General features: G+C 41.3%; 2 protein-coding genes across 2 annotated transcripts; one reads left to right on the top strand and one right to left on the bottom strand.

Moving 5' to 3' along the window:
- The first annotated feature begins 83 nt into the window (after positions 1 to 83).
- Positions 84 to 19,457, top strand: LOC124685347. Its single transcript, XM_047219699.1, has 42 exons — positions 84 to 203; positions 303 to 384; positions 586 to 663; positions 787 to 867; positions 5,775 to 5,851; positions 5,943 to 5,997; positions 6,098 to 6,146; positions 6,268 to 6,405; positions 6,497 to 6,578; positions 7,245 to 7,323; positions 7,445 to 7,488; positions 7,577 to 7,771; positions 8,250 to 8,325; positions 8,694 to 8,774; positions 8,890 to 8,970; positions 10,338 to 10,414; positions 10,496 to 10,550; positions 10,644 to 10,692; positions 10,849 to 10,986; positions 11,245 to 11,326; positions 11,406 to 11,484; positions 11,728 to 11,774; positions 11,905 to 12,119; positions 12,239 to 12,326; positions 12,430 to 12,549; positions 12,630 to 12,748; positions 12,831 to 12,903; positions 12,979 to 13,098; positions 13,413 to 13,481; positions 13,604 to 13,774; positions 13,847 to 13,894; positions 14,059 to 14,200; positions 14,671 to 14,768; positions 15,122 to 15,266; positions 15,359 to 15,444; positions 15,536 to 15,646; positions 16,731 to 16,805; positions 16,975 to 17,040; positions 17,168 to 17,356; positions 17,445 to 17,555; positions 18,364 to 18,444; positions 18,966 to 19,457. The coding sequence occupies exons 1-42, from the start codon at positions 90 to 92 to the stop codon at positions 19,143 to 19,145; spliced, it is 4,146 nt and encodes a 1,381-aa protein (XP_047075655.1). The 5' UTR covers positions 84 to 89; the 3' UTR covers positions 19,146 to 19,457.
- Positions 19,458 to 20,070: 613 nt separating this feature from the next.
- LOC124685346 (putative 1-phosphatidylinositol-3-phosphate 5-kinase FAB1C) lies at positions 20,071 to 26,992 on the bottom strand. The gene is made up of 11 exons (XM_047219698.1): positions 26,395 to 26,992; positions 25,617 to 26,309; positions 25,380 to 25,533; positions 24,953 to 25,291; positions 23,931 to 24,650; positions 23,509 to 23,840; positions 23,308 to 23,434; positions 22,778 to 22,939; positions 21,326 to 22,639; positions 20,970 to 21,236; positions 20,071 to 20,648 (listed from the first exon to the last, which is right to left on the bottom strand). The coding sequence occupies exons 1-11, from the start codon at positions 26,643 to 26,645 to the stop codon at positions 20,394 to 20,396; spliced, it is 4,614 nt and encodes a 1,537-aa protein (XP_047075654.1). The 5' UTR covers positions 26,646 to 26,992; the 3' UTR covers positions 20,071 to 20,393.
- Positions 26,993 to 27,921: the final 929 nt, after the last annotated feature.

Genomic DNA, 27,921 nt, shown 5'->3' with positions numbered 1-27,921 from the left:
CTTCCCTTCCTCACTCGGCTTTCCACTCTGCTCGCCTCCTCTGCCCCGGGTTGGTCGTCGCCGTCGCCGTCGGCGAGATCACGCCACCGATGCCGTCGTCGTCTGCGATCGTCGCGTTCGTCGGCGCAGACGAGCCGAGCCGAGCGCTCGCCGCCTCTTTCCTCCGCTCCGGCGCGATCGTCCGCCTCTACATCGACCCCCAGGTCGCCCCGGCTCGATCGCCCTTCCTTCCGTGCTCCCTACGTCACGCGCGCCCCCCACGTTGCTTCGTTTCTCACCCCTCACCCAACGTGTTCGTGCAGGCGGATGGATCGGCGGCGGCAACGGCGCTTGCGGAGCTGGGCGGCGCCGTCCGATGCGGGAGCCCCGCTGAAGCCGCGCGAGGTGAGCGTACATGACCATCTCCAGCACTGTCCAGTCCTCGTGGCGGAGATAGCATGCCGCGCATGCTCTTCTGCCATAGTTCGTGCGTGCGTGCGTGCGTGCAAGGCGTTTGTTGGAATGCCTAAGAAACCATGCTCTTCCTGGTGGCGTCGTATGTGTGTTGCGTCTATCTGATCGATCACAAACTCTCCGTGCCTGCAGATGCGGCGCTCGTCATTGTGCTCAGCGACGCCGATGCGGTAGATGAGTTGTTCTTTGGGGCTCAGGGTATTGTGAAAGGTATGCACGTGCTTCCTGTGTTATGCTGTTGCCTGCCAGTCTTTCAACCTCACGCACTTGTTTCTGTACAAGTTATACTATATTGCTAACATCCGATATGATGTTTGCTTGAGCATTGCACAGGATTGTGCGCAGGGGCTCTTGTGTTGATTCGGTCGACGTTGGTGCCTAGTCGTCTTGACAAGTTGGAGCAGAGGCTTGCAGGTAGAATGCTAATTTCTAGTGTCACTTTTAAGAATGAGAAAGATGCACACTTAACAACTAAGTATCCATGCTCAGCTTGTGTTGAGTTTTGATTTGACCTAATCTGTTAACAATTACTAGGTATTGGAATCTAAGATTAGTGTAATAGTACTCTAGTAGAGTCTAGAATGCTCTAGGGGAATTGGAGATTAGTAGTAGTCTCCTAGGAAAGTCTAGAATATTCCAGTAGTGTGCTAGAATCTAAGTTAGTTTATTAGCAAAGTCTAGAGTATTCTAGGGAGTGTTAGTATAGTAGTAGTGTCTAGACTATTCTAGTGTATGAGTTAACATGTAAGCCTAAGTTGAGCTATATATATGAGAGGGTGTGGAGGTCCAAGTGACCAACCCATCCACAATTTCCCCAAAAGCCTACATGGTATCGAGCTAGAGGCAGTGATGGTGTGTGCTACGGGCTGCCTGTGGTGATTCGGTGGAGTGAGGTGGAGTTCCGCAAAATCCAGGGGAAATACAAAAGACGGGCAGAGGAGTGGAGTGCTGCCCAGGTAGAAGTGTTGATGTGAGCTGCGGCAGAGGTGCGGAGCCAACCGTCTGCAGCGTTCGGAGTGGTGGTGAATCTTGCAAAGTTCGGTGTGGTGGTGAAGGGAGCAGCTGGGTGATGTGCAGCTGCTTGTGGCTTGCAGTGAAGAGGGAGAAGCAAAGGTGCTGATTTCTGCGTGTGCGAGTAGAGGACAGAGGAGAGACCTAAGCTGCGTGTGCAGCCAGAAGAAGGGGTCGAGAGATCTGCAAGAGTAGGTCAAATATAGCAGAGAAGAGAAGAAGCACATAAGCTGGTTTATTGGTGATTTTCAGAAATATTGATCAATGGGGGAGAATCAAACAATTGAGAAGCTACTTGAGAAAATGACTCAATTGCTCAAGGAGATTGAGAAGTTGAGACAATCAAGGGAGAGTGCAGAAATTTCAAAACAAAGTGAAAAAACAACTGTCCTAGGAAATTGTGTGAATCTTGCACAAACAGAAGAAGCAATCTCAAGTCAGGCTCCTGCATTAAATGGAACTTGTTCAAATTGGATTCTGGATTCGGGAGCATCAGCACATGTCACGGGTAAGTGGAGTGAGTTTGCATCATATACTCCACATCCACCCATGCATAAAGAGACAATCCAAACAGCCGATGGAACTTATCAACCTGTGAAAGGGGTCGGCACAGTGAAATGCACTCCGTCAATTACATTGTCTTCGGTACTATATGCTCCATCGTTTCCGGTGAGTTTGGTGTCTATGAGCTCTTTGGTTGATGATATTGATTGTCGAATAATTGCCGATCGATATAATTGTATAATTGAAGAGAGGAAGACCTGGAAGGAGGCTTGGGATAGGTGTGAGACATAAGGGATTGTGGTACTTGGATAGAAGGGAAACCGATGAAGCGTTGTGCACTGCTCTCACAGTTGTTACCAATGAAGATGAGGCAAGGTTGATACTCCAACATTGTCGATTGGGCCATATGTCCTTTGATACTATGAGTAAGATATTCCCTGAAGAAATGAAGAAGGTGGACAAAGAAAAACTTGTGTGTGATGCATGTGAGTTTGGAAAACACACCAGGACATCATATGTGAGTCGTGGACTGCGGAGCACGTTGCCCTTTGTACTCGATTCACTCGATGTATGGACTTCCCGGTGGTCTCGTTAGCGGGATGAAGTATTTTGTCACCTTCATTGATTGCTACTCCCGAATGACTTGGATATATCTTCTGAAACATAAAAGTGAGGTGGTTACACGCTTCAAGGACTTCTATGCATATGTCCAAAATCGCTTCAACGCTAGTATTCAAATTATCAGGACAGATAATGGGACGGAGTATGTGAACAATGAATTTGGCAATTTTCTTTCCCAAAAAGGAATACTTCATCAAACTTCATGTCCCGATACTTCTCCACGAATGGAGTAAGCTGAAAGGAAGAATCGCATCCGTTGGAGGTGGCTCGATCACTTATGTTTACCATGAATGTGCCCAAATTCTTGTGGAGTGAAGCGGTTATGATCGCTACTTATCTCATCAACCGGATGCCCTCAAGAGTGCTTGGGATGAAGACTCCATATGAAATGATCTATGCCCAAAATGAGTTCATCGTTCCGCCAAAGGTGTTTGGGTGTACTTGCTTTGTTAGAGACCATAGACCTTCGGTGGGAAAATTGGATCCTCGTGTTGTGAAGTGCATCTTCATTGGATACCCATCTGGACAAAAGGGCTACAAGTGTTGGAGCCCTAGTGAGCGGAGAACATTTGTTAGCATGGATATGACATTTAGAGAGTCTGAGCCGTTCTATGGAGAGAAGACGGACCTCAGCTCGTTGTTTGACTTTGACTCTCCTAGCACAATCGAAGCTAGTCGAGAGGGGAGAGTGAACTTTTGAGGACAAAGGAACATGAACCATCCAGAGTTGTTGTTGGTTCAATTCCATCTCCTACGAGTGAAGAGAGATGGACAAAACCAAATGAGGAAGAAAATCTAAGGGTGTCTACAAGGAGACAAGCTACAAGTGAAGAGAGATGGAGAAAGCCAAACGAGGAAGAGAACTTGAAAGTATATACACGGAGAAAATCGCAGCATGAGCAGCAGCAACAACAGGTTCCCATGACAAGTGACACACAGGTGCAGGGGGAGCAACATGTGCAACAACAGGTTCCCACGACAAGTGACACACAGGTGCAGGGGGAGCAACATGCTCCAACAGGTGTTGAAACTGATGAATTGTCTGATGACGCAGGTCCATCTATTACGAGGGATTCAATGGACTTGCCCATTGCCTTAAGAAAAGGAACCCGAGCTGCAGCTAGAAAACCTCCAAATTGGTACCAGGAGGAGCATGACATTACTAATTATGTATCACATGCATCTCTATCTACGAACTACAGGGCCTTCATCGCATCATTGCAATCTGTGGTGATCCCAAGAGATTGGAAAGAAGCAAAACAAGACCCAAAGTGGTACGAGGCCATGTTGGAGGAAATGAAAGCTCTTGAGAAGAACAATACATGGGATCTTGTTACTCTTCCAGCTGGAAAACGTCCAGTTACTTGCAAATGGGTGTATTCCGTGAAGCAATCCCCGAAGGGAAAATAGAACGATACAAGGCAAGGTTGGTGGCAAGGGGTTACGGTCAAACATATGGGATTGACTATGACGAGACCTTTGCGCTCGTTGCAAAGATGAGTACTATAAGAACTCTTATTTCTTGTGCTCGCTAACTTTGGTTGGCCCTTGCATCAGCTCGGATGTCAAGAATGCTTTCTTGCATGGAGATCTCCGGGAAGAAGTTTATATGGACATTCCACTCGGCTTTAGTAACTCCAACACCCAGGGGAAGGTGTGCGGATTGAAGAAGTCTTTGTATGGTCTCAAGCGGTCACCAAGGGCATGGTTTGATAGGTTCCGGAGAGCCATGCGCAATATGGGTTACAAGCAATGTAATAGGGATCATACCGTGTTCTATAGGCATTCGGAGCGTCGTATTACCATCCTTGCGGTTTATGTGGATGACATTGTTATCACTTCGGAGACGATAATGATGAAATAAGCCGATCGAAGATGAGATTGAGCGAGAGAATTTGAGGTTAAGGATCTAGGACAACTCAAGTATTTCTTGGGTATTGAGATTGCGAGATCTCCTAAAGGAATAGTTATCTCTCAACGGAAATATGTGTTGGATCTACTCAATGAGACTGGTATGCTTGGGTGTCGGCCTGCTTCAACTCCTATTGAGCAAAGTCACCAGCTATGTGCTCAGTCAGGAGATCCAGTTAATAGAGAGCGCTACCTACGGCTTGTTGGTCGACTTATCTATTTATGCCATACGAGACCTGATATATCTTATGCCGTGAGTGTGGTGAGCCGCTACATGCATGACCCAAGAAGTGGACATCTAGAGGCAGCTTATAGAATTTTACGCTATCTGAAAGGAAGTCCTGGAAAAGGTCTATGGTTCAAGGCCAATGGGCACTTGAGTGTGGAGGGATATTGTGACGCTGATTGGGCAAGTTGCCTTGATGACGAAGGTCAACATCGGGCTTTTGTGTCTTTGTAGGAGGAAACTTGGTATCTTGGAGGAGCAAGAAGCGAGCATGTGGTCTCAAGATCAACTGCGAAGCGAGTATAGAGCAATGGCGGTGTGTTTGTGTGAGATGTTATGGATGAAAGGGCTCCTATCAGAATTGAAGCTACTGCGGAGAGGGCCATTGAATCTTTGGTGCGACAACAAGTTAGCAATAAACATTGCTAACAATCCCGTTCAGCATGACCGAACAAAGCATGTGGAAATAGATCGATTCTTCATTAAAGAACGGCTTGACGAAGGAACCTTGAAGTTAAGCCATGTAACCTCTAGAGAACAAATAGCAGATTGTCTAACCAAAGGATTAGGTAGTAAGGAATGTTTGTTGGCATGTAACAAGATGGGAATGATAGATATCCATCGCCCATCTTGAGGGGAGTGTTGGAATCTAAGATTAGTATAATAGTACTCTAGTAGAGTCTAGAATGCTCTAGGGGAATTGGAGATTAGTAGTAGTCTCCTAGGAAAGTCTAGAATATTCCGAGTAGTGTGCTAGAATCTAAGTTAGTTTATTAGCAAAGTCTAGAGTATTCTAGGGAGTGTTAGTATAGTAGTAGTGTCTAGACTATTCTAGTGTATGAGTTAACATGTAAGCCTAAGTTGAGCTATATATATGAGAGGGTGTGGAGGTCCAAGTGACCAACCCATCCACAATTTCCCCAAAAGCCTACACTAGGAAATGCTCGTGCAGTTTCTATGATCCTCCTGTAATCCCATTCGAACAAACAGAGTGCACGAATGTTGGTGATGAATGACTCTATTACTTAATCCAAATTACATTCTGCAGATGAGAAGAAAGATACCCTTCTTCTTGACGGTTACCTTTTTAGTGGTTTATCTGACGAACTGAATCATAATACTGTTGTAAGTAACACACCAGCTGAGAATCTGGACTGTGTGCATGTATGCTTCCATTATCCTGTTATATCACTATTTATTAGCTTTTCAATGTCAGGTCGTTGCATCTGGGAGAAAGGATGTAGCAGAAAGAGCTGGTCAACTCTTCTCTGGTACTTCCAAATTTGTTCACTTTTTACTAATGTTTTATTCTTGGTCCTTATCTAGGATGCTGTAATGATGCTGATTTTCTAAGCTATCTGATATTTGCAGGTCTTGAAAAAACCATTTACTTTGTCGAAGGTGAATTGGGCAGCAGCAGGTTGCTTTCTTTTTTCTGAAAATATCAAATACCAGATAATAGATGTATCAATTTTTATCCCTTCCAATACTACTGAAACTATTATTGTCACTATTTGAACCGGATACAATTTATTTTACAGCAAAATGAGGCTGGTTAATGATTTGCTGGAAAGCATTCATTTTGTTGCTTCTATTGAAGCAATGTTTCTTGGTGTTCGAGCTGGGATCCATCCATCAATTATCTATGACATAATATCAAATGCTGCAGGAAGCTCAAGGTTACAAGGATCATTGTGTTTTTGTGTTTTTCTAAACCTGTAATACTTGGAGGTATGTATTTCAACTTATGAACGCCCTATTTATTGACAGGATATTTGTGGAGGTGGTTCCAAAACTTCTGAGTGAAGATCCTGTGCTTACTGATTCTCTGAAGTCAGTAAAGAAACATGCAGTAAGTTTCTTTTACGTAGAAGAATATAAATATGATGTACACGCTTATTGTTGTGAAGGTTGCACGGACAATGACCGAAGTCACCTTCTGCCTATAGGAGCCCATGCCCGGCTGTAGAAGTAGGGTAGCTGGGATGTGATAGATAAATTGTAGGGGCTGGGGTTGGCAATTGGAAGAGAAGAGTGTATTTCTTGCTAGAGGGACTGACCTTGACCCTCAAGTCCTTCCGAGGTAGCAGAGCTCCGTGATATGGCCACTAACAGGATGAAATCACTATTACTATGTCTGTGGACTCGTAACATTATATGAACTCAACTATTACTGTGTCCATGCACTGAACATTCTATGAAGTCTAACTATTACTATATCTCTAACTGGCCTGATTCTCTTCTGGACTCTTTCTTAATCTTCCTAATTCTCCTCCTTGGTTTCTCCTATTTCCAAGCACCTATCATGGCTAGGAGGTGCTCATGAAATTTGCATTTTTATTTCGTATCTTCCCATGCTTTGATCTCATAAATTAACACCATCTTGGATAGAGAATTAAAAGATTAGTTAGTATCTGATGTTGCAAACTGTAGAAGGACTTCTACTATTGCATGGCTGATTGTCTGAATGCTTCTGCATACGAATCACTAAGAAAGTTTTCTCTCTTAAACAATATAGAGCTACGTGATGGATATGGCTAAAGCAGTAACATTCCCTGTGCCACTTCTATCCGTTGCCTATCAACAATTAATACATGGTATGCTGTCAAACCTTCTTTACAGCAATACAGTTGAAATTCTCCTCATAGCCTGAACTACCATCCAAAGCTTTAAGTTGCTTGCCTTCTTATTTATGCATGGTTTTGTACTTATCTTCAGGTTCGTCAGCAGTAATTGGAGGTGAATCTGCTTCACCGTTGAAGGTTTGGAATTATTGTCAGCTTTCTCAAGCTGCACATAGCTGCTTCAGTTTGTCAGATCTATCTTAAAATTTGGAAAACCGTTTTACAGGTTTGGGAACAATTATTTGGAGTAAACATCATAGATGCTGCCAATAAACAAATCTATGACGCGAGCAAATTAGCTGATCAGCTTGTTATGGCCTCTAAAGAAGTAAAGAGAGTTGGCTTTATTGGTCTTGGAGCTATGGGCTTTGGAATGGCATCTCATTTGCTAAAATCAGGGTTCTCTGTAACTGCTTATGATGTAGGAACTCACACTTATTACTCCTCTACTTCATAGTTTCTCATTTGAATTGCTGCAGTTCAAGTACAAGGAATAAAAGAAGTTCTCAACTTGATTTGTTATTTCTAGTCATACTAGTAGTTCTGTACATTGTTTGCATTTCAAATAATCTAGACAATAATATGATGGATGTTAAATTTTACCTCTGTGGTTTTAAGCCTTTGATTTGCCAGACGATTCCGTGAATAGCCTAGATTAATCTCAAGGCATGAGAAAGGACAGCAGTAATCTGAATAACACAAGAATATATCCTGAATTCTTCTCCTTTTGGTAATTCATTGGGCACATTGAGCTTATACAAATGTATGTGCTCTTAGAGTTGAGGAAATAGGATACCCCTCTCACCCTTACTTACATATCGTTGTCTGTACATGATGCTATATAAAAGATGTTCTTCTGATGCCACAAAACAATAATTTTATCTCATTTTCTCATTTAGGTGTACAAGCCAACAATGGCCAGATTTGCTGATTTAGGTGGATTGACTAAAGATTCTCCTGAGCAAGTATCAAAAGGTACATTGAAATCTTGTTGTATGAAATATAGTATCACCAATAAAAGTACGCCAGTGTTTATAATTATCTGATTTCATTTCATGAGGTCAGCTCAGACCTCATAATTCTCGTGTACTTTTTTTCTCCTTCATTTTAGAGTCAAACTATAAAAGTACGCCAGTGTTTTATAATTATTTGACTTCATGAGGTCAGCTCAGACCTCATAATTCTCGTGTACTTTTTTTTCTCTCAAATCTGGTTTTCCCCCTCATTTTAGAGCCCATCTTGTCACTACTTAACTAAAAGCGACACCACCCGAACAGAAATACCATGTACTATGTATCAATGATGATGCCATGTCTGTATTATTAACGAGAAATTTGTTTCAGATGTGGAAATACTTATTATCATGGTTGCAAATGAAGTTCAAGCTGAAAGTGTTCTGTATGGAAATGCTGGTGCTGTGCCAGGTAAAGTTTACTATTAATCCTTTTCGTTCTAGTTTTCCTGACTATTTGCATCTCTCAGGTAGTTTACTTTTAGTTGAGCTCTAGTTACACGGTTGTTGATATCCTTGTCTTTCAGCATTGTCAGCGGGAACATCCGTTATTCTGTCTTCTACAGTTTCTCCTGGATTTGTGACTCAACTCAAGAAAAGATTGGAAGGTAGCAGCTCTTTTCTATCTCTCTGTCACGGCATTGAATAAGGAACAAGATCATCAAACACTTTGGTTATCGGAAATTCCATTCGGCTCCCGGGTGCATATGCTCCCACCACCCCAAAAACATATTTTTAATTGTCAAAACAATTTAACAAATTTTTTTGCTTGTATATCTCGACAATCTATGTGCGTTCGTACGGTTTCACAGAAAACCGATATTTTTTGTGGTCCATGTAAAAAAAGAAAAAAAAACATATCTCACAAAAAGCCTTATTTTTATCACCAAAATTTGTGTATTTTACACAGCCCAAACGACAAGTCGATTTTTCATGGAAAGATTTTATGCGCACGTAGCATGTGAAGATGTACACGTTAATTTTTCGTTTGGAATTTTTTGACATTTCAAAATGTATCAAAGATGCATTTCAAAATAAAGGGAGCATATGCACCCAAGAGCCAAAACATCACTCCCGTTATCGGAAATTCCATTCGGTGTAAATATTAAAGCCAACTCATAGAAATCTAAATCTGTTCCTATCTTGTCAGTGTGTCACAAGTAGCGTTTTACATTGTTCAACTGAAAACAACAGATTCACTTAGTAATCATTTGCAGAAGTGACAATTACTGTGCAGTGACAGCCTGTATGTATTTAGCGTTTGGAGTCCATTGTTATGAAGTAAGGGCATGTTTGGTTTTTGCCTAGGTTGGCCCTGCCAACTCACGGGCGAGCCAAAATACTGGCATAGATTTCCGCCAGCCACATCTGGCCAACTTTTTGGTGTAATTTTTTTACTGGAGATCTGAAGCTGGCATGGGCATGCCAAATAATAGGCTCCAATCCAAACAATGCCCAAGCACTTGTTCAAAACCAATTATTTGGCTTGGTAACCTGGGGCTCCCACCCAAACAGACCATAAAGTGCTATGAAGAGCAACTCCAAAAGTGAAAATTTCCGAAAAATTGACAGCTATGATACAATATAGATCTATTATGACGCAAAATTCTAAATTCTAAATTTGACTTGTACATCAAGAAATAAAATCTACTGCTATAGCTGCTCCATTTTTTTCTTTTCCATTTTATTTTTGGCTATTAACAAACATTATTTGAAATTTTGTTATCTCCATGTGTAGGTTGCATTTTGTGTCTTGCTAGATTTATGTCATGTCAATTGTGTCTAGAGAAATTCATTTTTTTTTTTTGTAAATTTAATATCGTTTTCTATGCATTGATGGTACGGTAGCACCCCAAAACCTTGCAAGCTTGTAGTACCAGAAGTGTAGAACTGCTTCCATTTTAGATATGTCGGCAATGTTGTTTACTGCTTTCTCTTATGATTTTATTTGGAATCATGAACTACTTCTGTACAGCCGAAAGTCGAGAGATAAAGTTGGTTGATGCTCCAGTATCTGGTGGTGTCAAGAGGGCAGCAGATGGGACCCTAACTGTATGATTAGCAACACATCAGTTTAATTATAAAGTGAAGATGTAACCTTAATTGATAGATAGATTTGAACTTCTTTTGAAGGTAATGGCTTCGGGAACAGATGAAGCTCTGTATTCTGCTGGTAGAGTTTTGTCAGGTAAAATAGGTTCTCTGAAGACCATCATATGTTGTTTAGAACATATGGACACTGGTCCATGATTCTGATTTTTTTTTTTTTTTTGCATGACAGCACTAAGCGAGAAGCTATATGTCATCAAAGGAGGATGTGGAGCTTCGAGGTGATACACATATTTCCTAACAATGTGCCTTGCTTATATATATTTACTATTTTTTGTTAGTGCTGGCGGTTGTTTATATATATATATACAATTAAAGATGTCTGAATACTTTTCTGTGTGCATAAATCAACATATCTCTTCTGCTATTGTTCCCAGTTCTGTTAAAATGGTCAACCAACTTCTTGCTGGGGTCCATATAGCCTCAGCAGCTGAAGCAATGGCATTTGGTGCTCGACTAAATTTGCGAACAAGAAGAGTTTTCGAAATTATTCAACATGCAAGAGGTTACTCGTGGTATGTTTCCATTGTTTAACTGCCTCACTGTAATCCCTTTTGCTTCTTGACTCTTCAGTGTTTATACTTATGTATGTATGTTGCCCGAGTAACAAAGTGTTCTAGAAGAAGAAACGAAACAATTGGTTCTAGTAGTTTTTTCTAACTAAGCTATCAGCTCCCTGTAGGTCAACTGACCAGTCTTTCAGATATCCAGTGATATGTTTTAGAATGAGTGAAGGTGCCTATCTGATAATCGATACACTTAATGTATTGCAGGATGTTTGGAAATCGTGTGCCGCACATGATTGATAATGATTACACACCTTATTCTGCAGTGGACATATTCGTCAAGGATCTTGTATGGATAACCGATCTATGACTTATGCACTATATGAACTACTGATAAAATATCATAATGTGTGTCTTGCCTATTTCAGGGTATAGTATCTCGTGAAAGCTCCAGCTTGGGGATCCCATTGCATGTCTCTAGTGTTGCTCATCAACTGTTTGTTTCAGGTAATTGTCTGGCATAAAAGCAAAGATCATTTCTCATTCTATGCTTTTGTTCCAAATGTTTTCTTAATTGAATTTTGTTCCAAATGTTCAACAATGCATATTTCTCATTGTACAATGAGAACGATCCATTTGATGCCATTTCACCCCTTTATTCTATAATAATACCACTGTACTACAGGTATTTTTTATAATAGTCTTTAAAAAGATGGCTATTGTTTTATCTGTTTGATGTATTTCCAACAGGTTCTTCTTCTGGGTGGGGTCGGTGTGATGATGCTGCTGTTGTCAAGGTGCGAAGTTACCCTATGTTTCAGCAGCTAGCACCTCTCAGTAAACAAAACTTGAGAGAAAGTAAGATTAATTGATAAGCCTAATTTAAATTTTCTTTCCTTAACTTGCATGGCGGTTGCATTAGCACAGGTCTATGAGACATTGACTGGAGTAAAAGTAGAAGCAAGGCCACCCATGCTTGATAAAGACGATGTCCTGCGTTCTCTTCCTGCTGAGTGGCCTGAAGTTCCAATGGATGATCTTGTTTCCTCTGCATCTCATGATAGCAAAAAAGTTCTTGTAGTTTTAGATGATGATCCAACTGGAACTCAAACAGTTCATGATATAGAGGTCTTGACTGAATGGTAAACCAAAGCATATTTTGTTATCTTAGCTTAAATATCCTTCCGATTATCTATTGTTTTTCGTTTGCCCATGTTCCTTACATAAATTCATAAGCCTCACTCGTAACTCTAAACTGCAGGCCTGTTGAAGCCCTCACAGAGCAGTTTCTGAAACTGCCAACTTGCTTTTTTATTTTGACAAACTCTCGGTCAATGATTGCTGATAAGGTAGGAAAGTGTAATCTTACAAAGTTTATTTTTTATATTCTCGCAAAATTTGTTTTATCTTTGGTGTCTTTAAATATATGTTCAAACCTTTTCACTTATATAGGCCGCACTACTAGTAAAAGATATTTGCAAAAATCTTGAAGCTGCAGCAAAGACTGTCCCTGGTATTAGCTATACAGTGGTCTTGAGAGGCGATTCCACTCTACGTGGCCATTTCCCAGAGGTTATTATCTGAAGTTCTCTTTCTCTCTTGTTTTTCTATTTCATTTCCCTGACCATACATCACATCGTTCTACTTTCCAGGAAGCTGATGCAGTTGTTTCAGTATTAGGTGACATGGATGCTTGGATAATCTGTCCCTTCTTTCTTCAAGGTGGGCGGTACACTATTGATGACATTCATTATGTTGCAGAATCTGACAGGTAATCTATGCAGTATTATTATGCAATGCATTTAAATACAAATTAACACATAACATTATTATTGTCCAACAATATCTTACAGATTGATTCCTGCTGGAGAGACTGAGTTCGCCAAGGATGCATCTTTTGGCTATACATCTTCCGATCTCAAACAGGTATTGTTGTGGAACTGTTTGTTTGGTGAAGTGAAAAGCAACGATCTTAGCAATTTTATATTACTTGATATATAGTGGGTTGAAGAAAAAACTAGAGGAAGGATTTCAGCAAACCAAGTTTCGACAATTTCCATAAGTCTTCTGCGTAAAGAAGGACCAAATGCAGTCTGCCAGCATCTCTGTAGGTTGGAGAAGGTATTTAATAATAAACATGTACCATATGAACATTTATTTTCAAGTCGTTTTGTACTTTTTTGTGGATAATATAGTTATTGCACACTCATTTTATAGATCTTTCACACTCTCATTTCTGTTTGCAGTCATGGCAGAATACATGCTAAAATGAAATGGATTATAAAATATTACAGACATTTTAGGGACTAGAGAACTGTACTGACCATCAAACTCGCCTATCAATTATCAGAAACCCATTTTCCTTTTTGTTCTGATTTCTTCTCCTCTTGATTTACCTCGAATATTTCCTGACAGGCAGTTTGACTCTTTTTTAGGGCTCTGTGTGTATTGTCAATGCTGCTAGTGAGAGGGACATGAATGTCTTTGCTGCTGGAATGATCCAGGCATGATATAACGCTCCATTTCTACAAGAAGCATTTGTTGATAGTGTGATAATATGTCTTATTCGTAAGATGGATGCTTTGTTTTGATATATTGTTCTTCTCTTTGTATATTAACCCATCAGGCTGAATTGCAAGGAAAGCGATTTCTATGCCGCACAGCTGCAAGTTTTGTGAGTGCTAGAATTGGGATTGAGCCAAAGCCACCGATTCGCCCAAATGACCTTGGGTTAAAAAGAACTTTAGCTGGAGGTCTCATAGTTGTTGGTTCTTATGTGCCAAAAACTACGAAGCAGGTTAGCCCTGCAACGCTTTAAGATGCTTTTCCCCATATTTATCTCATTTGCATGTTCTTTCAAATTTGTTAGGTTGATGAGCTTCGCTCACAATGCACGCAATCCCTTCTAGTGATAGAGGTAATTTATATCTTGGCTGTCATGCCTAAACATGATCCGTCACTCAGTGTATACATCTACTTGGATAAAAACGTAAACAGTTCCAGTACTATTGCAAGTTAAATTGTTTTCTCTGATATCAGTTTGAGTTGTTAGTATCATGTTCTCTTATTTACTCATTGCAGGTGTCTGTTGAGATGGTCTCACTGAAATCAACTGAGGACAGAGACCAAGAAATCAGCAGAGTTGTTGAATTAGGAAATGCTTACATACAGTCCAGGAGAGACACTCTAGTCGTCACCAGCCGCCAACTCATTACCGGAAAAAGTTAGTATCTCTCTAATTATCATATGGCCATTTGTATTATTTGTTCCATTAGCAATCCGGTGATAAAAAAGTGAGTCAGTTTTGATTTCTAGCTTCCTAATGCCATCAATTCCCCGAGCCACATCTCACCTGACAAATTGATGACAAAGTTGTGCTGGTAATGACTTTGCAACCAAAAGTTGGGAGATTCTGAGGAAGCACAAAAATATCCCCGAAAATCTACTCCCTCCGTCCTGAAAAGCATGTCGAAGATTTGTCTAAATTCGGATGTATCTAGACTCCTTTTCGGGACGGAGGGAGTACATTGTATCAGATGCTCAGAGCTTAATTTAATCCCTGAATTCAATTCAGATGCACTCTGTCGTTACCGGTCAACCACAACCGTTGTCATTCAGTGACATGTTACTATTGTTTGCTATGTTTTGATGCCAAACAAGTATTTTATTTCTTGGGTACCTTCCATGTTGCAGCTCCTGAAGAAAGTTTAGAAATTAATTACAAAGTGAGCTCAGCACTAGTAGAGATTGTGAGAAGAATTGATACACGACCCCGTTACATCCTTGCAAAGGTAACAAATAAACAACTGTTTTCTTCCTTCTGAGCACATTGTATTGTTACTTATTTCACTGTATCAAACTGTATGCATAAGATATAGCTTGTTATATCCTGCAAAATTTGCCAACTTCTGAAACTGTTACTATCCAGTCAAAATGTTTGTTATGTTTTATTGGAACTTCGCCTCATACTTTATTAAATATTAAGATAGTATAACACCAATATGGCTACATGTTTCCTTCAGAAAAAAAGAACAGTGTACATATTCAACCGTGCTAGCTATCTCAAACAAAATGACTGATTCCACGAGTTGTGCATGAAATATACTTCTGGTGTTAGTCTTTATAATATGATTTCTTTACAAAGGGAGGAATCACTTCGTCTGATCTTGCTACGAAAGCTTTGGAAGCTCGCCGTGCCAAAGTAATGGGACAAGCTTTAGCTGGTGTACCGTTGTGGCAGCTTGGCCCTGAGAGTAGACATCCTGGTGTCCCTTACATCGTTTTCCCTGGTCATAAACACTCTTATCTCATTTCCATACCAACAGACAGATAACATTACCTTTTTACTCAATGAACTATCTTGTCGCTCCCCTAACGACAGGTAATGTTGGCGATAACAGTGCTCTGGCAAAAGTGGTCCAGAATTGGGCTTGCCCTTCTAGAAGTTCAACAAAAGAACTTCTCCTTGTAAGATTTATCCACCATGTTAACTTCTAGTTAAGAATATACATCATCTTTTGCTTCAAATACTTCATTAATTATTGTTCTTATTGTGAAGAACGCGGAGAAGAGTGGATACGCAGTTGGTGCTTTCAATGTATATAACCTTGAGGGAATTGAAGCTGTCATTGCAGCTGCAGAGGCTGAAGAAAGTCCTGCTATTCTTCAGGTTAGGAATTCTTTAATAGTAATAATAGAATGTTTTCTTGGGAAATTTCTGGTATGAATTACATAGTTTATCATGTTCAGTGACCCTTTATACCATACCGGAGTAGTGGAGTATCCATGATAGGAGTTGAGTAGTAAAAGCTTGCAACAACTAGCTCTAATGGAATAGACGCAATACAGCACAGCTGACATGGATTTGTACCAGTTCTTTTTGTGTGGACGGAACTGCATTGCTTGAGTCCATGCGTCTGTTAGATAATGGAAGTAGATGAGGGCGATGACATGGAAAGCAGTTTAATTGACAGAGAGAAAGTAAAGTTGGCGTCTTGGTTCCACATGTCAGTGGAGTAATTCCCTGTTTCCGCTGTCCACCGGCCCATCTTCCCCACCTTTCCTTCCCTTCTCTCTCTCTACTGGTGCGCGATGCTCACCCACTCACCATGGAAGACTCAAAGTCATTCGCGACAATTACTCCAACCATGGGTTTGTTGCGTTCATCGCGCTGTCACGTTCTGTTCTGCTTCATCTCACACTTTCAGTCCAGTCACGCTGTAGTTCCTCTGTCACCGAGGGCTCTGGAGTGCCCCGCCTCCATGCAGCTTCCATGTCCCCAGAGAGCAGCTTTGGTGCTTGCGGAGTGCTGTGACCTCGAGTGATGCCTTGATTAACAGCATTTCGCCGAATACATGGTGGGCAGGGTGATGGCGCCGTTGTAAGATTGCAGCTCCTGTGGGAGAGAGAGTAATATGTGTGTAACAAGTTGGACCACATGAGCTATCTATCCGTACCTTCTGTGACCACCAGGCCAAAGTATTAACACACGTCAGTAAAGTTGCCATGTCATCTTGCATTCTTACTCTGTGCAAATCCTGAAAGAGAGTCCGGTTAGAAATGGTGACGAGTATTGGGATTGTGGCTTCAGATTTTCCAGGTGACGAAGGATAGTAAGAAAAGCTTAAAGTTGAGCGAGCACCACAGATGCAATTTTCTCAGGCTAATTTTATTGCAGACATCTTAATATCTATTTTTTTTGTAGTTGGTATGTATTATCTTAATTTCTAACCATGTTTATTGTGTTCATTTAGGTTCATCCCAGTGCCCTGAAGCAAGGTGGAGTTCCATTGGTAGCATGCTGCATTGCTGCAGCAGAACAAGCCAGTGTAAGAGAAACTAGAAAATATAGTATGCTTGAAGAGTATACGCGGACATCCAACGATGTGAATAAAAAATTGACAGATGTTTATGTAACTTGGGTTCTCAAATATTACAATTCAGCCACCCTTGATTTATGTTCTATAAAGGTGATCATTCTGTGATCCTCTAACTCAGGTACCTATCACCGTTCACTATGATCACGGGACTTCCAAGCAAGATTTGCTTGAAGCTCTTGAGATGGTATGAGAAAAATATGCGTTATTTTCTCAAGCTGTACTGTACTGAAATCATGAATGAGACTGATAATTTACTAGATCTCATTCTTGACTTTTGTCCTGACTTTTTGCTATGACCCTTAATTTTCCAGGGATTTGACTCAATCATGGTGGATGGTTCCCACCTATCTTTGGGGGAGAACATCCTATACACAAAGAACATATCTTCATTGGCTCATGCAAAAGGCATACTTGTGGAAGCTGAACTTGGGAGACTATCAGGAACTGAAGACGGCCTGACAGTGGAAGAATATGAAGCAAGATTTACTGATATTGCTCAGGTCATTTTCTCTTTCCCCAACAAATTTCAGCTCCATGGCCTTCTATTCTTGTATCAATTGTGAACTTATATGGCACATTTTTTTTCAGGCTGAGCAATTCATTGATGAAACTGGTATTGATGCATTAGCAGTATGCATTGGAAATGTTCATGGAAAATATCCTCCCAGTGGACCAAACCTCAGACTTGACTTGCTAAAGGTCAGGCAAATGCAATCAAATTATGAAAATCTTTATGTGATCTTAGTGACAGAACATAAGATTTTTCTAAGAAAGCATCATAGCATGCCACATTCCATTAGCGAATTGTTGTTCAATTCATCGAAATGCAAGGCTTTTGCGTTTTCGCGATTTTTTTTAGCGAATTGTTGTCTATATAGTAATGCTATCTTGCAATTGTACTAACATCTTGGAAAAATGTCCAATTTTCAACCTTGAACTCTGAAACCAGCAGTTTTTCAGCTCAAACCCATGTGGTTTTGAGCTGACCTGACATGTGACAGCACATTATTATGCCATCAGTTTGCTATGTAAGCAGCTTTAGTAAAAAAATCAAGAAAAATGAAAGTACAATTCATAATTTTATTGAAAAGAATTAAACTAGCTAGAAAATCAAAACAAGGAAATTCGTATATTGGCTAAATCCCCACGTGTTATTTGTTTTACCAGACCTTCTACCCGACTTTCTGTTTTTCCCTTTTTTTTGTGAGAACCTTTAAATTGTTTTTAAAAATTATGATTTTCCTGATATTTCTACTTAATCTCCTGGCATGGAAAGGTGGATAATGTATAAGTGACGGCACCTGCCTGCCATGTGTTGTCTGTGTTTTCTGGTCAAGTTTAAAAACAGTGGGTTTCATAGTCAAAGGTTGGAACTTAACTTCTGTAACAGTTCAGGGGTGTCAAGTGGAACTTTTTCCCAACATCTTGTGAAGTATTATGTGAAGATCAAGCAAATTTGTGCAGTTGTATGTGACTTCCTAACTCAGTGTGTTTGAAACGATGACAGGATCTTCGTGAGTTAACCATGAAGAAAGGAGTTAGTTTGGTTCTCCATGGAGCATCTGGCCTCCCACATGAACTTGTAAAGGTTTGATATACTGTTCCCTTCCTTATTAAGATCAGTGAAGTTGTAGCTTGTAATAGTGAGGCTTATCATTTGGGGAATGGTGAGGCTTATCATTTCCAACCATAAGGCAATTCATGGTTGTGGACTTGGTTTTAACCATAAAACTTTCAACCATAAGGTTAAAAGATACTTAATGCTAGAGTTTGTGAGTTCAAAACGTGTTTGGTTATTTACCATAGAAAAAATATACCACCCAGCCACCCACCCAAATACCAGTTTTATTTTCCCTCGTAAAATAAGTCAGGCATATAACTAAATTTATAGTTAGTTTTTCCCTCCCCTAAAGAAATATATGGTTAGTTTCCAAAACAATTTTGGGGCTCATCCTCTGGCCTTCACAGTTCCATACTAAGCCCATCAACTGATGAGCTCGATTGCGTTATCATCTACTACTGTCATGGTCGAAATCCTATTTTGCAAGTGACAATAATCTCGAACTCCTTCTGCTTTCTAAAATTTCAATTTCTGAACTTCTGGAGCAGGAGTGCATAGGTTTGGGTGTGAGGAAATTCAACGTGAACACAGAGGTCCGCAACAGTTACCTGGAGTCCCTCAAGAAGCCAGAAAAGGACCTGGTTCAGGTCATGGCGTCTGCTAAGGAGGCAATGAAAGCTGTCGTAGCAGAGAAAATACGCCTCTTCGGGTCTGCAGGGAAAGCCTGAAAGCAGCGCCACCGTCAAAACTGAAGCTAGCAAGGCTCCACCATCAGGGTTGCGTGGCTACTCTATCGGGTCAGCGATCCTGCCGAGCCTGTGATGCCGGACTGCCCGAACTAGTTTCGCAATAGAAACATGATGCACTTCCTTATTATTAAAGAATAATAAAATAATATCGCAGTGGTTGCAGTGGAGCCCTTGATCTGAACCCTGCTGTGTGTCGGTCACGATTTCTTTATAATGTTTACTATGAATTCATGACCGTGATCAGTATTGGCTTTTATACAAGTAGTTCTTGTTGATCGTAGTTTTTCTGGACATGTGGCCTCGATTAATTTCCTACAGTCAGTACTACACATGATCCTTGGATTGGATGTAACATAAGTCTGGAAAGGAACCTGATAAGAAAAGAAAACAAGCTTGCGTCGCATCATCAAAGAGTAGGTAAGCAAATTCCAGGTGAAACGAACGTATGATCCAGGTGAAACTCAGAGGACTTTTTTTTTTACAATAGGTGGCAAAGAGGACTTGGCACTTTTTTTTTTTTTTTTTGAGGGAAAGAGGACTTGGCACTTGAGGGGTGTTTGATATCCATCTGATTCTTTGAGTTTGGTACAGGCCTATTTTCTATATGGCGGGCTTTCCTGCAAGGCCCATCAAAGATAGAAGCAAAAAACCCACTTGATCTAACAACATTCCCCTAAAGAGTTCATCGAAGTTTCCTAAAAATACATCAAAGTGCGCTGATATTTTTTATTTACTTTTGCGGCACCTCTTATCTTTTGTTTAAAGTGTGTCACTTTTTTTTCTAGAAAACAGCGAGTATATATACAATATAAAGCACACAGCGTCAACGAATTCACCACAACCACCTGGCCATAGACATCTCCTCACCAAAAGAATAATCCATCCGAATAAGACAATCATGACGTAGTTTGAACCCACTTGTAAGGAACCCATAGAGTATTTTAGTTCCTTTCCATTTCATGTTACAGTGTATGTTACAATGTTGAAGGAAATTATAAAATATACATGTATCGATCCCCAGGCCTGCCTGGACGGACAGCCTGGGCCAATCCTTTTCCGGTGATCCTGCCAGTTGCAAACAAAAAACAACATACAAAAGGCACAGATCGATCAACTACCCTAACAAAAAACAAAGTTAAAAAGAAGATGAAAATAATGTGCCGCTTCCCAGTTCCTGTCACCCCATCATGCACTTGAAGAGGCAAATAATAGCATCAAGTGGCTGATTCAAGGCGACCATTGGTCAGGGACAGTTAGGAAGTACTTTGACATGGCCTTCCTGAACCTCTTCTTGTACTGATCCGGAGAGATGATGGTCGGGAGCCCGTCCTTGGAGCCCCCTAGGATTCCTGATGCCTTAACCCAAGTCTCCAGCTGTTTGTCCCAGGTGTACTGCCGGAGATAGTCAATAATTCCTATCACCAGCTCCTTGCTTTCTTCGTCGATGCCAACCAAGAGAGAATAGTCCATCACACCCACCGACTGAGTAAAAGGAAATGCGCAACACAAATGAGATTTCAATATTTGCAGAACTATATCATCGTTGCAAAAGTTAACGAGAACAATCATTCAGATTGAAGTTGTCATCCAGAAATGTTAGGTATCAAGATTTCAGCTAACACAGGGTGTCTGCTGACTTGGCCAACCCAGATCCATCGTCCAAGTAGCCAATTAAGTAATAACTTAAGTGTTATTTGCCACATTGACTAACCAAAATCATCGACCAATCTGGCAACAATGTTAAGTTATACACATACTATGCAACTTCCAGACGTACATAACATAGTAAGTAGAGTAACTTACTGCCAAAAAAGAAGTATCATTCCAGACAGCTCGTTCCAACCTTCTTTTTGCTTTGCTTCCGAGAAAAATGGGCTTCGTATGAAGTGTCTCTAATAGATTGAGATCCAAGAGAACCTTGTTGTTTCCTGATGTATCAGGGTTGTAACGGGAACGCAAGGATCCTTTCAGGTCATATATTCTCGATACCTTCCTATTGAAGAATATGTTTTCCATGACCATTACCTCCACCTTCAGTTCCTTTCCATCTTTCATGTTCTTGCCAACGACCTAGTGCATTGATGAGTCACAGTTAAGTTAACATGTTTCGATCTTACAAGACACTACAAACCATGACAATAAACTAGAGCGTTACAAACCTGGTAAAGACCAAGGACTTTAGCAAGGCAAAATGGGCTTCCAGAAGTTACAGACTCTGTTAAATACTTGAAGTACTCAGCTGCGTAGTCCTCAAATGAATCTAACTCTGTCCGGGTCACTTGCTTTATGACAAATCTGTCATCGAGCGTCTTGGCAAAGTATGCATTGCTCTTGCCACCTTGAGCACTCCATCTCTTGCAGCGACTCATAGAACGGATGTAGTCTAATTCATGTGCACAACACTTTTTTCTGATTGCATCAAACTGCTTTGCAAAATAACATGTTACAGAAAATTTTGCCTTCTCTGCAGAACATGAATCCTCATCCTCAAAAGAAACTGTCAAGTGAGTATCCTTGGAATCATTTCCATTTCTAGGTTGAGATTGGTCAGAGGCATCCAATTCATTCAATGGCAACACGAAACTATGATATTCCGGAACAGTCATGGCATGGGCTATTATACTGGATGGCTCATTATCATAAACTGGAACGACAACATCCAAAACACTTTGAGATAGAAGCATACAACCCTCGCCATCCATCATACCAGAAAGTGACAACGTATTCGTGAATGTCGGGGACAAACCCCTGCCTGTTCTCTCAAGTGCCCTTGGAGGCCTTTGGGAATAAGCTCTTCTTATGCTGACATTTGGATCGTCAACAGGTGATAATCTATTCCTGAAATTGATTCCAGAATCAAATGATCTGATTCTGATTGGAGCCATGACATTCTGGAATGAGGAACCATTCATCAGAGCAGTAGGTAAGACTGGAAGTGTCTCCACACTAGAGCCAGTCCATGCCAAGTCAATTCTATCAGAAAGATTCGATGCAGAAGACTCCGACTTCTCCAATGTCTTCTCAAGCTTAAGTTCATCAGCCACCACCCCATCACTCTGTATTTCAGATGGGCCCGAGACAAAGTGAAGACCAGCAGAACCAGTAGTGCCTTCAACAGACTGGTGGTATACTTCATCTATATTGGTTTCCAGCCCGAAATGTGACAGAGTTGTGTCACTCTGTTCTCTTCTGAGCAATGGTTTCCCGGTATCTGTGATGGACAAACTTGGGTGAGTATATTCTACTGAATTCCGCATATTCTCCTGCTCACTAGAAATCTCAGCCTTCGACTCTTCTAATAAGCTTCCAGGAAGCTTCTTAGGACAAGGTGCATCAGTTGCCATAGTATGATAGTTTTCCTTGGTGAGTGAGTGCATCATGTGCAGTCGGCGATCCCATACTTGGGCATCAAGTACAAGCTCTCGCCTCACATGGTTGAGGCCTAGAACATCTATAGTTTCTTCACCTGAAACCTGAAAATGGTGTACATTCATGCAAAAGAAATCAACAATCAGCACATCATGTAGCTTACTGCACAGTAAATGTTTAAGATCATACTTCTTCCACTCAATTTTAATCAACTAACATCACCATGTAAATGTTTAACTTACATCATACTTCTTCCACTCAATTTTAATCAAATCCTTAAGATCAACAACATGTTTATACAGGCCTGCCTTCACGCTCATGTCTTCTTGGGCTGAGACCGTTTTTTCAATGCAGTCAAGTTTATCAGAAATCACCCTGTAAAGATTATCCTTCCTATTGGCTACCTGCAAGAGAAAACAACCATTTAAGTAGGGCTATAATTTCACAGAAAAATATGTCAAAAGGGGAATTTTCAGCATCCATCTAACGGCTGTTTGTCCCAGCTTAACTTTGCTCCACAGAGTTGCTTTGGGAACCCATGGTCAGAGAACCCACAAGACTGCTTCATAGAGAAGCACAAAAAAGCAGTTGCATTACCGGGATGGTGCGGCGTAGGGAGATGGGATGGTCAAAGGTCAAGAAAACACTTCACCACAACTTATATCTTAGTTGAGCTTCAGCTTTTTTTTAAGCTGGGTGTATCGCTCAGATTGAACTTTAAGCTAGACCAAACAGGAAGTAAATGAACAAACTTATATTTAAATTAACATACATCACCAGCTTCCTCGATGAGCCAATCTTGAGCTATTGGACAAGCAAAGTCTAATACTGAGGGCGGCAAGTTGACAGACAGGATGTCTACAGGAGAATAACGGAAGACAGCAACCATGCTTCCAGACCTGTTCATGGAGAATGCCAACATTTACATTGGCCCTAAAATTTTAAAAATCAAATGCAAAAATCTACCACATACCCATAAAAACGAAGACAGTCCCTCTGGAGGGAATGTCCGCAACAGGCAACTCGATTGGCTGTTGTGTGATTTGAAAAGCTAAGCTCGAGAAACTTCCCAAAAGAAAGTCCACGTGCCGCATCAGACATCACTACTCTTTTTGTTGGGGGAGGGTTTCCATCTTTTGATTTGCACCGGAGGCACCTGTGCCACATCCATATCTTCCCATCATTCCGCCAAGGTAACTTCACAGATGCAAGATTTTTTACACTGATTGTCAGACTGCCTTGTTGATGAGTATAACATTGTACATGAGATTCTGCAGGCTCCTTGCAAGACGCACAGCATGAACTCTGGCAACAAAGACCAAATATATTAATAAAGTGGTACACGTGACAGCTTGTAAGCAAATAGAAAACTTAATAGGTTTGAGAACACAATACTTGATTAAATAAATCTTCACGGAAATATCTCCCAAGCGGCTTGTCAAAATTACCATAGAACTTTATGCGCAAGAGCTGAGATTGCTTGCACACAATTCGTCTCTGAGGGCACGCAATTGATAAGGAAACCAAAATGCTCTGTGCATTATCAGATGTTGGGAAATACTCAGCAAGGTTCTCGTTATGATCATGTATGGCTGCTCCTGCATTTTCTTCATCTGATATATGATGCCAACCATTGTCCAAGTCATTTTCTACTCTAGAAGTCCCACCAACCATCGCATCTCTATGAACAGTTATGCCTAGAGGTGCCATACAACCATTATCAAGAGATAATATTGGGGAATGAGAAGATGTGCCATTAGCGCCACCAGTGTAATCTTCCTGAAAGTTACTTTCCGAAGGAGATTGATTGGTAGATAACAATTCTGAAGAACTATCAGGGAAATTTGGCATGATGCATCCATTTTCAGAAGTTCTGTCACTAATGATTTGAATATCATTTGAAGCATGGGTATGATTACTTAAGGAACTATTCCCACCATTCATGTAATTCTCAAGTGGAGGAACTGGAAGATCTGAAAGGATCTTTGGTAGTATTGCACCCTCATCCGCAAGATATGAGGTCTCAAGTGATAGTTGATATGCTGCAAATACAGCAAATTGTAAAGCAAGTTTGACCTTCCTTAACTCTTCATAGGATGTGCCTCTTAGAAGGACCTAAGCAGAAACATATTGGTTTATTAGTTAAGTCATAAAAGTTGTATTTGATAAGTCATACACTGTATGAGGACTGACTAAATAAATAGGCCCAAAGAGTGGTAAAACATTTGAGAACCTAAAACACAAAGTGCTTCGCAATACTCAGCAGAAAGGGCAACATAATGGGGAAAAGTATAAAACTGAAGTACGAGTGTATAAAGATTTTAGAAACAAACAACATGATGTGAATTGACACTTAATTTATCATGGCATAGAATATTGATGATCTTTGGAAGGCAATGGACAGTTTTATGCATTACCGTGCAGCCCAATCGTCTTGGACAACCATCAAAAAACATCAGTGTCTTGACTGATTTTCTGTGTGAGTCCTTTGGAGCCAAAGTTTCTGAAACTCTTTCAATCCAGAAAGCTTGGCAGTGTCCAAGTCTAGCTGAAGTGACATTGTCAATGGATGAAGCAATTTGGCCGCCTGTGCAGCGTGATATCCTTTCTAGAAGTGATCGCTTGACATTCAGTACTAAAGAGATGTCTTTTGCAAGAAGCTCTTGAGCATACATTGGAATACTTTTTTCAACCAGTAAGACATGAGGTCTTTGGGCCACTATCTTTGCAACAGCATTTTTAAGATACTCCTGTTCCTGTACATGTAAAACTTTCCAAGTCAACCATGAACATACCAAAAGCTGTTGGATAAATATACTGTAACTAAAAAATGACAGGCTTTACCTGTTCGAGAAGGCTGTTTATGGATGCTAGTTTGTTTGTAACCTTTTGGTGTTCCAGTGCTCCTCCCAAAAGAAGAATTCTGGGGTTCTCATGCGCTGACACCATGCGTTTATGCTTTACATTCTTAGAGCAAACAACGCCTTTAATGAAAGTACTGCAAACAGATGAATAGTCATTTAGCTCCCGAAGTATCATGACAAAGAGCAAATAATTGCTCGATACAGTTATAGTGCATACCTATTGTTGGGATTCCCAGACGCTACACATTTGACTTTGACATAGCTGGTTGGATCCATGCTACCACCTTTGCTTGTGTCTGGTCGGACAAAGGTAGCTGCCTGCCATGCTAATGAGGATACGATATCGGACCATCTATCCACGAGATCAACTCCATGGCCTTGGAGCAACTGGGACACAAGAGCCCTAAAATGCCCATGCAAAGCATTCCTCAAGAACTCCTTATGAGCTATATTATGTTTTCCTTCAACCCCTGGTAAATCGTCACTACCGCCACTGTCATGGTTACCATGCCCAAAGTTCCTCCCATCAGCGTTGTCATAGTCATCATCATCGTATTCAAAGAAACTATTTTCAAAGTCATCGCCACCATGCTGCGGCGATGGAGGAAACCATATTCCATTACTCTCAAAGTCAATTGGATGTATGGTGCTGTCATTCTGTTCGCCATCGCCCTTGGGTGAATCCATTGAGCTAGAAAAATCAAGATCATCATAGCCATGGCCAGAGTTTCGGTGACCATTTAGCCCCGGCCGTTTCATAGGACTTTGCACCGGGCTCGAAGCCAGCCTGAATGTGTACAGCCTGCTAATACTTGTGCTCATGGAGTCCGTATCAGATGTATCTTGAGAAAGTTCACTACCCGGGGAGAAATACCGGTCAGAGTCCTCGCCGTCATCATAACTAATACTCCTACAACCAACAAATTTTATTTTCATTAAATTAAACATGATATAAGTTATGCTCTCCAAGGCATGTACTAAAGTCAACTACTCACCCTGGCGTTGAGCACCGGAGAGGGCCAGGCGAGGAGAAGCGCCGCCATCCGACAGACCTCGCCGACGACGGCGTCGGGACGCGCTCCGGCGGGGACACCGGAGGCCCGTCCAGCCCACCGCCGCGCTGCTCCGTGGCCCCACCTCGGCCACCGTTAATAGGCCGGCCGCCGAGGTCGGCGCTGTGCTCCCAGTCCGTCATCGCGAGGTCGGTACTCCAAGAATCGGACCTCCGCGCGACGGGAACTCCCATACAAGCAGCAAAAGCACAAAAATCGGCTGCCGGAGGGGGCCCAAACCTCCTGATTTCTCAGTAGACGACTCTGTACCCGAATACACGCACACCGACAAATCACAGAACAAGAACAGCAACCAAGCCACACCAAGAACTAGACAAATCGTTAGAGGGGAGCTAAAAGGGACCCCGGGGAGCGCCTAATCCTAGCGTTTGTTGGGATCTGCAACTCCAAGGCATTTCCTCGAGCATGTGGCGCGCAAGAAGGCGGCAGCATGGCTCGAGGTTATCCGGTCCGGCTGCCTCTGCTGCCGCAGGGGGGAAGCGCCGGCGGCGGGGAAGTGGAGGCGGAGGTGGGGGGAGGTAGAGGAAGAGGAGGATGAGGGGAAGGGGGAGGTGCCCATGGAGGGAAGCTTTTGCGTGTGGGGGGAATGGAGGAAGATATAGAGTAGAGAAAAAGGCAAGCGCGGTAGGAGGAGAGAAAAAAAAAGAGTTCGGTTGGTGTGCTGTTGATTTTAGTATTTTTTGCCACCTTTTAAATTCGTTTCTTTTTCTCTCTTTTTTCTTCCTTTTTATTATCGTCAGTCAAAGCCAATGGGTAATGGACTTGTGTTTGAAAAAATCTGAGAAGAAAAAATATAGCTTCTGCCGCTTTTTTTTCCATTCCGTTGAAGTTGAACGGTAGATGGAGTATTTTTGTGTGGTGATGCAATATCCGGATTCTCGGTTTGAGTTGCCATTTCCCATGTTTAAGATTGAGTTTTGTGTGCCACTTGGCATGAGTTGTTCCCTATTGAGACTTTGCGACATGTGTGTTGTGCTGCTCTATTTTGATTCCTCCATGTTGTGGTGTCATTTTCGTGTCACGAAATGTTGATAGTAGATGTAGCTTTATGTAGTTTATTACATTTGGGATGAACCGTTGTTTTTCCGATCACCGACGAGGCGTTTTTGCACATGCTCCTAGTTTTTGAAATAGTTTTTTAACATAGTTTAAAATGTTAAAAAAATTGGCGTGTACATTTTGTCATTATATATGCTCATAAAGTCGTTTCGCGAAAAACCGACATTATTTATTATTTGTGTCCTGTGAAAAAAAAGATAAATTTTGGTGCTTAAAAGGCCTTTCCAGAATACATTTCTTTATCTTTTTTACGCAGGACACAAAAATATCTATTTTCCGTGAAACTTGGCGTGCATACATGTAATGTCGACATATACGTGCCAAATTTTTGTTCAGATTTTTTTTTCAAATGCTTTCTTGGGTACAAGAAGCATATGCTCCCAAGTTAAA

This window comes from Lolium rigidum, chromosome 1, assembly GCF_022539505.1.
Source record: "Lolium rigidum isolate FL_2022 chromosome 1, APGP_CSIRO_Lrig_0.1, whole genome shotgun sequence".
Taxonomy (NCBI): Eukaryota; Viridiplantae; Streptophyta; class Magnoliopsida; order Poales; family Poaceae; genus Lolium; species Lolium rigidum.
This window is presented reverse-complemented; position numbering and strand designations above follow the sequence as displayed.